The following is a 10,802-nucleotide window of genomic DNA, read 5'->3' as shown; positions in this document are numbered from 1 at the left end:
AAGAAAAAAAATCAGTCACCTAAATAGACACTGTCTCCTTTTTATTGACATAGAGATCAAAAAGTGATTTAAACTTGGATGATGTAAAAGCTTCACTTTGAAGAGCATGTAGCTTGTAATGTTGCTAGAGAAGGAAAAGATTGTTCTGCCCTGGGGAGGTACCAGAGGGTGTCTCTGCTGCTCAGCTGGAGTGGAAGAAGAGCTCTTTGGGAAAGCCAACCCTGGGAATGCTCAGCTGGGGCTCTGCTGGGAGCTGGTGCCCAGGCAGACGGAAGGGCTGAGACCCTAAAGCTCAGCTCCTCCCCTGGGTGAGGTCAGAGCTGTGGGCAGCACTGGCTGGTGGGTGCAGCTCAGTTCTGCCAGAGACTGGTCATTTCTTGGGTCTTGAATCTTAACCTTCACCTGTGGAAAGCTTGTAGAACAGTGTCAAGTTCTTGTCTGGATCAACTACTGCTTTACTAGCTTTTGTGCTTCTCCTTTCACTGTAGGTAGCCAACTATGGAGTAGGAGGCCAGTATGAGCCTCATTTTGATTTTGGAAGGGTAAGTCCTGGTTCCTGTCTTCACCTCTTTCTTCTTGACCTGCACTTTTTCTTTTTCAGGTGGCAAATTATGGAGTGGGAGGACAGTATGAACCCCACTTTGACTTTGCACGGGCAAGTAAAGAGATGGAGGAGAGAGAGAGAGAGTCACCTGGCCTCTTGGCTGGGGCACAATTTGTATTCTTTGATGTGTATTAAATTACATAGCTCTTCAGCTTCTCTAATCCATGGTAGTGGAACAAGCCCTCTGAACCACCAGCTGAAGGGATAAAGTCCTCAGGCATTGCAGAGCAACAGGGCTTGTCTTGAAAAACTGAATAAAAAATTATTCCACTGAGAATTTTTACCCGAGCAAAAGGCATCGCCTTCAGGCTAAAGCTGGAGGGGCACGACCAGGAGCTCTGGCCAGGGTGCTCTGGAGATCCCCAGTGCATTTCTGGTCCAGCCCAAGTTGCAGACTCTGGCAATAATGCCTCTGCCTCAGCTGGTTAGTTACCGGGCATAGCTGTGTGTGACTTAACACCTCCAGGTTACCCTGCTGCTGGGAACCCAGCCCCCTCCAGCAGCTGGGGGGGGCTGCTCTGTAAGCATCAGTGGGGCAGGAGCGGGAGCTGAGCGTGTGGCCTTGGCATGAGGCACAGGGGGGTGTGGGAGTGAGTGGAGGGTGTGAGTGGTGTGAATGTGAGGTGAGGGTGAGTGTGAGGTGAGGGTGAGATGTGACGTGAGGGTGAGATGTGAGGGTGAGGCGAGGCTGAGTGAGAGGTGAGGGTGAGGCAAGGGTGAGGTGAGAGTGAGATATGAGCGTGAGGCAATGGTGAGAGAGTGTGAGAGGTAAGGGTGAGAGTGAGGTGAGTGTGAGGTGACTGTGAGAGTGAGTGTGAGAGGTGAGGTTGAGTGTAAAGTGAGTGTGAGGCAAGGGTGAAGTGAGGGTGAGTGTGAGGTAAGGGTGAGTTGAAGGCAATGATGGGTGAGGTGAGGGTGAGAGTTGGTGTGAGAGGTGAGGTTAGAGTTGGGGTGAGGTGAGGGAGAAGGTGAGATGTGAGAGGTGAGTGTGACATGTGAGGGTGAGATGTGAGGGTTAGTGAGAGGTGAGGGTGAGATGTGAGGGTGAGTGAGAGGTGAGTGTGGGAGGTGATGTGAGGTGAGGGTGAGTGAATGGTTTGGACGTGGTGTGAGTGGGAAGTGAGTGGTCAGAGTGAGGGGAAGGTGAGTGAATGGGCATGTGAGCGGGAGGAGAAGGAAGGATCCATATTCCTAGAGCTGCTGAGGTCTCAGAGGAGATGGGTTCCTTTCCTTACCTGCCTTGTCCTGCATGTCCTTGGCTCTGTGGTTCTGTTACCACCCAAAACACTCACCAGCTGTTCCCTTTGCTTCACAGAAAGATGAGCCAGATGCTTTCAAGGAGTTGGGCACAGGGAACAGAATCGCGACCTGGTTGTTCTACGTAAGTGCTCCCTGCCCTGTCCTGCTTCCAGTTCCCTCTCGGGCTGCACTGCCCTGCCCAGCAGTGCTGAGCCCTTGTTCCCGGGTGCTGGGCTCACTGGTGCCTGCTCCATGTTCCCAGGCCCCTCCCTGCCCCAGCCTTGCAGGGGTCACACTCAGGGAGGGGCCTCACCCTTGGTGAAGGCTCTTGCTGCTGTAGCCTCTGCTCTGCAATCGGGAGGCACCAAGTTCTTCAAGAACCTGCTTTTATGAGCCCAGCGCTGACACTGCTCATAACAAACCTCCCTTGGACCAACACGTGAGGCTCGGGAATCTCGCTGCTTGCACCTCACCTGGGCCTTTTCCCACCTTCCAGATGAGCGACGTGTCAGCAGGGGGAGCCACCGTCTTTCCTGAAGTAGGAGCCAGTGTTTGGCCTAAAAAGGTAAGCGGGGCTTGCTGACCCAGAGCAGCCCCCTTCTCCCAGCAGCTCTCCAGCTACTTCCCATGCGGATGAGGGAGCAGCAGCCGGGATTGCAAGGGCCTCTACTCCTCTGCCTGGTCACACAGTCACCTTGTGGCCTTCCCTGCTTCTCTGGCAGACCTTGCACCACCTTACAGCCCTTCCAAACACTCTGGAAACACTCAGATCCAGCAGTAGGCTTAGTCTTGAGGAATTCTCCCAGAAAGAGGGTGTTCCCGTTACGGTTTTGCCCTCAGGAGGTTCTTTGTTGCCCTGCTAGGAGGAATTCATTAAAATTTATCTTTTTAAAACCAGAGTTAAAGCAGAGCTGAAACTGTCTTAGCTCCTCAGAAACAATGACCTGCCAAGTACAGAACGAGGCTTGTTCCTTAAGTAAGCAAATGTTAGAGCATGGAAAGGAGCCTTCCATTTAAAGGTAACACCTGAAATAGTTAACAAAGCTGGTGTGAAGGTGTGTTTCACACCCAGCAACAATGCTGAGGCTTCCCCTGCACTTTCCAGGGCACGGCTGTGTTCTGGTACAACCTGTTTCCCAGCGGAGAGGGCGACTACAGCACCCGGCACGCTGCCTGTCCCGTGCTGGTGGGAAACAAGTGGGGTAAGTGTGTCTGTCCCTGCCTCCCTGGGGGGCTCTGTCTGTGCCTGGGAGGGCTGGGGACCTGCTTGTGCTTTGTCTGATCTCTGGGCTCTGTGGTGGAATAAAAAGCAGCCAGAAATTAGGTCCTTCATAAAGAAATCTGCTTTATAGCTGCATCTACTTCTTTATTAAATGTAGAAGCATGTTTTATTTTATATATATATAAGACATATTGTATCTCTGCTTTAATAGTTTTGCAGCTAATGGAAGGTGTTTTTCCAACACCCCCCTCCCCCTTGGATTTATTAGCCCATTTCTGTATGGGCTAATTTTCTGTCTACTTTAGATAAATGAGTTAATCTTGTGCTTAACTCAAAATTGGCCGTTCCCATCTGTTGAGCTGAGGCAGCACCAGGAGCCAAAGGGTGATCCAGTACCTTTATATCTTTGCAGTATCCAACAAATGGCTCCATGAACGGGGACAGGAATTCCGGAGGCCGTGCACATTATCGGAGCTGGAATGATGCAGATTCCTCCCCTGTCCCTTCTCTCTTCAGTTGGTGTAAAGTGCACACATCTCCTACAGTTTACAAGTGACTAACACTCCACTACAGGTTCAGTCTCCAACCACACCGGTGTTTTCATCTGTGGACAAAAAAAAAATGAGTTCCCTCTAAAATATCCCCCTGAGGTTTTTATGATCAGACTATATCGATTTCTTATTTTTTTTTTTTAATGGTCTATGAGTGTTACAGAAAAGGACAAAAATACACATCAGGGCCACAGCTGAGAGAGGTGTTGTGTGTGGTGTTCCTTCACCAGCCCCCTTTGGGCAGGATGACTGCACAGGAGGGAGGGCTCCCTGCTCAGGAAGGCTGGATCCAACCACTTTGTATTTCTTCATTCCCAGACAGTCAACTCCTTGCTTTTCCAGAGTGCTTGAGCACTGCAGGCCTTGTTTCCCTGTCTCCAGGGAACAGGTTATTTCCATGTTTTTGCCTGTTTTTTTTCCCACTTCCACAAAAGGCCTAGTTTTTCACCAGTCTTCCTACTCAGCCTCTGCAGGGAATTCAGCTCCTACCCGTGACACTGAGAGCCAGCAGTTCCATCTGCAGCCCTGAGCTGCTCCAGCAGTGTCCCCTCACCCCCAGCCTGCAGCCTGACCACACTGACAGCCCAGCTGCCCCCTCTTTTTTTTTTTGGGTTTTCTTCTTTCATGTTTGTCCACATAAACAAATGCTGCTTTTTCTCCTGTCGTAGTTGTCAGCTCTTACACCTGCTCCTTGGGCAGTGGGGATGGGAAGGTCACCATCTTCATTAATCTAAGTGCCTTAGGACGCTGGAATTTCAAATTGGTTGTGAGACTTCAGGTGATGAGGTAACAGCTCCCACAGAACCCTCTCCACTCTCATCCTCCCAGGTCTCGAGGCTCTGTGAGGAACAGGGTGGCCTGTCCATCATCCTAAACCTTTATTTTGTTGGATGCTTTGGATTTTGCAAGTGGTTTTCTTTTTCCTGCTGTGGATGCTGCAGCAGGGCTGTGCCTTCACCCCAGGGCCACTGTTTGCAGAGGATGCCAGAGCAGGTGGCTGCTCTGCTGCTGCTCCCCTTGCAGAGCTGCCTCCACCTCCCTGCTCCTGAGCTGCTCCTGGCACTGGGAAGGGGCCTCCGAGAGGCTCTGGTGCTGCTCTTCCCACCAGCCAGGGCTGCAGGAATTCTGGTTCCTGTCACCCGTGCAGCAAAACCGTCCCAGAGGCGCCAGGAGAGCTCCCTCCCGGGGACTTTTGGGGACCTTAGAGACAAGTCACTCCTACACCCAGATGAAGTTGAAATCTCAGAGGGAGATGAAACTGTGTGGGAAGGGGCCTCCGAGAGGCTCTGGTGCTGCTCTTCCCACCAGCCAGGGCTGCAGGAATTCTGGTTCCTGTCACCCGTGCAGCAAAACCGTCCCAGAGGCGCCAGGAGAGCTCCCTCCCGGGGACTTTTGGGGACCTTAGAGACAAGTCACTCCTACACCCAGATGAAGTTGAAATCTCAGAGGGAGAGGAAGCTGTGGCTGCTGTAGCTGCTGAACTTCTGTTCTGCTCCTCAGGTTCCTGTGGGAGGAATGACCTCCATCCCACTGCCCCTGGCCCAGGAGACGCAACAGGGAAGTTCACCTTCCCAGGGCATTTCTCATCAACTGCAGGATTTGTAGCAAAATGTCTAAATACTCCACTAGCACCAGGGCAAGAATCAAAGTGAGCTGCACTGAGCTCTACTCAAACAGTTTTTGGCTGATGAGGGTTTTTACTGATTTTAGGGGTCAAGCCTGAAGTCTTTACCAAGGAAAAAAATTTCAGTTTTAGTTATTTGGATTTTTCTGCCTCAATCAAGTCTTGAAAATTGAGCCAAAAAATGTAGATGAAACCAACTGATGACATGTTAGAAATACCTCTGGAATATTGAGAATGCAGTTTAAAGGTACTCAAGTTTGAGAAACTGCAAACTTTTCAAAAGACACTTTAGAAAATCTTTGCTGGAAAAGATTGTTCGATCCTTACTGAGCCGGTTGGCGATGGGACCTACGGAACTGTCTGTCTCTCCTGAGCCCTGCACCTTCTCAGGTTTTGCCCGTGCTTTTGGCAGGTGGGAATCCAAGTCCATCTGACACTTCAAAAAGAGCAACCAGAAACCATCTCACATCTGTCCTGCTCCTTCATCCACAAGAGCTGGTGCACCAGAGCAGCACCTGGTATCTATTTATAGATTCACCGCAGAAACGGGTTATCAGAGCGTATTTTTGGTCGCTAAATCTTAATAATTAAAGAAAAACCATGATGTTTCTACTTACCTGAGTGTTCTCCCTTTCACACAGTGTCATTCATTTCCATTCCTGTCCACCGGTCTCCTTCTCCCATCTTCTTTTACTTTCTTAAGCTCCCCAGAAAGGTGACCATGTCCTGCCACCTCCCTGCAAGTGCAAGAATTCACCCAAGGTGTTGTTGCCAGTCTTGCCTCTGGGGCACTGTCTTCCTCTGAGTCTGAGGCATCTCTTAGGACAAGCCAACCCTGCATTGTCAACAAGCATGAGAAAAAGAATCCAACATTTTTCCCACCACAAACACATTTAGGAAGCATCTGGGTTTGCTATTCAAGAAATGCTGGTTTTGATTTCTGAAGTGAGCAGACACTCGCTCGGCACACTCCAATAATTAAAAGCTAAACATTGTGTAATTGGCATAGGGTAAAAGAGAAATGCTGAATAAAAGGTGTCAGTGACTGCTTTAGGTACTGCCATGGGGGAGGACAAATGCCACGTGTGGAATGAAGGAAGGAAGAGTTGAAGCACTGCAAAACCAGTGCTGTTCTGTTAGGGAATGGTGTGGGGTTTTCCCCCCATCTCTGATCAACAACAGAAGCTGAAGGACAAGCTGGAGAGAAGTTGAGGGATGTCTGGGAAGGAAGTTGCTGAACAGTGAATCCCCTCTCCCCTCCTACCATCGAGCCCTGCTGGTGTTCAGCAGCAATTTCAGAACAGGCTCTTGGAGTCATTGCCTGGGGAGTAAAGATGTTTTAGTGCATGACTTTTTAAAACTGAACTACTCCATGATTTGCAATTCTTTGGGGAAGAAAAACCAGTTTGTCTTTTGACACGGGGAAATTTCACTTGGTTTAAAACCAAAAGACTCAAAACAGCCTTGAAACTGAGACCAGACCAGAGCAAACCCTGCCAGGTTACTGGAAGAAATAAAGGGCAAGCTTATTTTTTTTTTTTTTACAGTGCAGAGAATTCCTCTTTCCTTTCTCCACTGCAGCAGCACCTGTGCCCCTCACCAGAGGTGCCCAAGGTTCCACAGGTGCTGCTGCTTCCCACCTCAGACCTTCATTTCTCCAAGGGCTTTTGAATCCAGAGCATGGCTCCTGTGCCAGGCTAGTTTCATATTAGAGGGTGGGAAACTTTGGCACACAGTGACTAATTGCCTTACTGTTCATTTTTTTTTTGGTAATACATTTTTTTAATGTAAAAAAAAAAAAAAAGGGCTTAAAATAAAAGTCACTGCCGTTAGCAGTGAAAAAAAACTTCCACATCAAACTCTCCTGTTGTCAATCTGATCACACAGATTTTTGTCAGGAGGTGCCACTTGGAAAAGACAAGGGGTCATGGGCACAAGTAGCTCCTGGGGAGTTTCCTATTGAACATGAGGTAAATTTTTCTCCATGGAGACAGTGAAACATTGGAATAGTCTCCCAAGGGGAGTGGTGGATTGGACAGTTTTAAGTCTCAGCTTGACAGTCAGCCATCTCATATAAACTAGAGCAGTACCTAGAAAGGTTGGACCAGATGGTCCTTGAGGTCCCTTCCCACTTGGCGTTCTGTGATTCTACGCTATGTGGTCCCAGGAAACTGGTCCCTTGTTTCTCTTCATAAGCTGGGCAGGCAGGTGCAGAACATCCTTATACCATAAATCACTGTGAAACAGGTTCTCAGACCCAAAACTTTGTGTCTCAATTGGACACACACTAAACACAGCACTAAAGGACTGCAAAGAGGGGGGAGAAGCTCATGCTGAGCTGAAGGGATGTTGTAGTCACACGTGTAGGAACAGGAGCTGAAGTGCTGTGAGGGAGGCATGAGGCTCAGCCTCTGTCTCCCTGATGCACTGATTTATGGCAGTAGCTGGTGTGAGGTTCACTAGTGACCTGGGAACCACACGAGCTCGTGGCTCTGAACTCCAGACAGGGACAGCAAAGAGTCTCCTTTGTCAGGGATGACAAATGCTTCCATTCCCTGGAGCCAGGAGGTCAAACAATCTGGAATAGTTCTAAACAGTTGTACGGAGGGGAAGAAAGAGGAGCCTACCCTGTGGCAGACACCAAGCAGGAGGGGACAGAGCAGACACACATGCAGGAAGGCCGGGCTCGAGTCTCCCAGAGTCACGACTCCTGCCGCTCCTTCACACGCTGTTCCTGGGCTCCACTGTTGCAAAACTCCCACAGAATCTGTGCTCATCAGGACCCTGCAGAGAAGCATAAGCAAGGGCTGGTGAGAAGCCTTGGTCCTTCTGCCTGAGGAAAGGAGCCACGTGCTGCTGGTGGAGCACTGGGCTGGCCCTTGGGGAACCCCCTCCCTGCCCCAGGCAGCCCAGGGACAGGGTGAATGTGCCTCTGGTTTGGCAGCCACGGGACAGGAAATAAGTGTAAAGCAGGGGGGGCTGGAACTTGGTGATCTTTAGGGTCCCTTCCAACCTTAATGATTGATTCTATGGTTCTATGTTTGTTGGGAAAGGTGAATTGATTCCATTCCCAGCTACTCTCTGCACACTGTTCACCTGCTGCCCTTCCCCTCTTGGCAAGAGGGGCACCCACCATCAGGAGAGCAGGAGTGGCCAGATGGCTCTGTCCTTTTGCAGGACAGGGTTTACTCCAACCCCCCCACCACCCCTGAGCTTGTTGGGGTGTTTGTGGGCTGCCTTCCAGCCACAGGGCTGGGGAACACCACTTGCTTGCCCCAGGCTGCCCCTTTGAGGGTAGATCAGCAGCTGATGCTGTCAGCCTGGCCACCAGGCTGCTATTACCAAGCACTGGGGCTTTAGCACAGGGGCCTCACAGGGTGAGATGCAGCTCAACACCTTCTAGGACCTGGGGGGGCCTACGTGGCCTTTGCCCCCCTCCCGTGGAGGAAGGGGAGAACTGTGGGTCAACCTTGCTGACACACTGTGACTTCCCACCATCCTACCTGGGTATCCAAGGCTCTTCCAGCACAGCTGCACCTAGAGCATGGCCATGGGGGACTGTGGAAGAACGCTACCTGGGTAAGAGCTGCAGCAGCTGCAGCTGAACAAGGCAGGGGTGAGGAAAAAGGTCTGGGAATTGCCACAGGACAAGAGGAGCTGAGGAGAAAGGAAAGGGTCTGGGAGCACCAGCACCTACAGATGGGGGAAGGCAGGACAAGGCTGAAGTGACCTGTCCAGTGACACCTGAGACTGGAGCAGCCCCCAGACTTCAGTGCAGCCCCCCCTTGAGGGAGAGGGTCTGTACCCACCCACCCCCCCATCCTCCCACTGCTGGACTCTGACCTGGCTGTGAGGCACTGGGATATTTAATCACCGAGTTCCAACACTCCTTCCCAGCACCAGTGACTCATCTGGCTCCCCAGCCCAGCCCTGATCCAGCCTCAGACTAACCCACTAACCTTCACCACAGGCCGCCTGTTCCCTCTGCTCAGGCAGGGCTTTGACTTCAACAGGCAACTCCCTGAGCTGGCCCAAACCGATAGGAACAGAGCTCAGTGCCCCCAGACTCTGCCCTTTCCCACCTCCCCAGCAGCACAGGAGGGGAAGGATCCAGGCAAAACGTCTCTGCCTGTGAGAGGAAAAACAAGCAGGGCACACATGAGCTGGACCAGCCCCTGCTCTCCCCTCCCAGGAGCCGAGCCCAGGATGCAAGGGTCAGTGTTTGCTTTGGAGTGGCTGATAAGGCAAAGCCAAGAGGATTTCCATCTCCATCTGGGATGGGGTTCACTACTTCCAGCATGGGGGGTACAAGGGCACCCAGGCCCAGCTGCACTGGGACAGGGGGGCTGCCCTGTGAAGTCAGCTCTGCCCCCCATGTGACAGCAGCAGTCCCAGAGAGTCCCTGGGAGCAGGTGACTCACCCCAGCCTGGGACTGTGCTACGTTGAAGCATTACAGAGTCAGAAATGAATGTGTGGAGTCAGGAGCTGCTTATCCTGAGGTCAAGACACAGGTCAGACACCAGTTGCCAGAGTTCACCATCATGGAAAACAACATCTGTATCTCTCTCAAAGTTTTAGAGAGAGAGAAAAATTGGCACAGGGAGGGGTATTTGCAACCGCAGCGCGTGGGAGCAAGGCCAGACAACCTGCAGGTACCTCACGGGCACATCCAGCTCCAGCCAGTCCTCAGCTCTGCAGCTGGGGAGCCTGAGCAGCAGCTCCCCAGAGAGAACTGCCTGTGGGGAGGTGCTGTGGAGGGTTTGTTAGTTTTACTCAATCCTACATTTTTCCTCGTCTTCAGATCTTGACGCTCGGGTGCAACCAAGCTATCTGCAGCTGGACTGAAAATGTCTTGGGAGACTGGTGTGGGAAGGGGGTGGAAGGAAGCAGGAGGAAGGAGAAGGTTTGGCTCATCCCCAGGGCAGGGCCAAGGGGCTGCCACGTTTTGGGAAGGCAGTCACTCAGCCTGCTTCTTCATTCACCAGCTTTTGCTTGGGGACAACAAGTGACGAACTAGCAGGAAAAGTTTCTGAGTCGCCTTTTCCCAGGCTCTGTGCTTCCCCAGCTGCTCCTCTCCACCCTGTCCAGCCTTCCTAACTCGTTCCAATGGATTTTGCAAGCTGCCCAGGCTCTGGCCAGAGCCGCCACCCCCCCACCTTCAGGCTGCAGCAGTCACTGTGGTTTGCATCCTCTGCAGTCCCGTTGGCATTTTTCCCCTCTCTGTTCCCATTCAGCAGCCCACGGATCAGCCGCCAGGGACTACGGGATGACGAAGAAAGCCGCCTTCTGGAATTGCCTCCAGAGCAACCCTAAAAGGCTCTGCAGAAAGGCACAGCACTGAGCACAAGCCACCCAGGGGCTCTACACAAGGTTTCCAAGCTATTTCTGAGCAGCTCTTTAAGCTCTTTGTTTTACATTTACTTCTGTCAGGCTGCTCCAGGGGAGCACCGGGTTTGCAAACCCGCGTGTCGCGCAGAGCAGCGATTCAGACACCAGGGCCATCAGCAGCTCCTCTCAGCACAAGACGCAGCATGGGGCTGGCATGTTCCCCTCACTGAGGC

At 51.7% G+C, this 10,802-nt stretch overlaps 1 protein-coding gene across 2 annotated transcripts in view; it reads left to right on the top strand.

Annotated features, from left to right (window-relative positions):
* The window catches only part of P4HA1 (prolyl 4-hydroxylase, alpha polypeptide I), a 25,160-nt gene extending 21,452 nt beyond the window's left edge, over window positions 1–3,708 (top strand). The window contains exons 10-14 of one of the 2 annotated variants that reach the window (XM_009996397.1): window positions 489–542; window positions 1,920–1,985; window positions 2,340–2,408; window positions 2,949–3,045; window positions 3,478–3,708. In XM_009996397.1, coding sequence (XP_009994699.1) covers window positions 489–542; window positions 1,920–1,985; window positions 2,340–2,408; window positions 2,949–3,045; window positions 3,478–3,548 — 357 coding nt within the window. In that variant the 3' untranslated portion in view covers window positions 3,549–3,708. The remainder of the gene's footprint in view (window positions 1–488; window positions 543–1,919; window positions 1,986–2,339; window positions 2,409–2,948; window positions 3,046–3,477) is intronic. The other variant, XM_009996395.1, reaches the window with a different exon arrangement.
* Window positions 3,709–10,802: the final 7,094 nt, after the last annotated feature.

This window comes from Chaetura pelagica, unplaced genomic scaffold (assembly GCF_000747805.2).
Source record: "Chaetura pelagica isolate M959 unplaced genomic scaffold, ChaPel_1.0 scaffold464, whole genome shotgun sequence".
NCBI lineage: Eukaryota > Metazoa > Chordata > Aves > Apodiformes > Apodidae > Chaetura > Chaetura pelagica.
The sequence above is the reverse complement of the archived record's forward strand: the minus strand, read 5'-3'. Positions and strand labels throughout refer to the sequence as shown.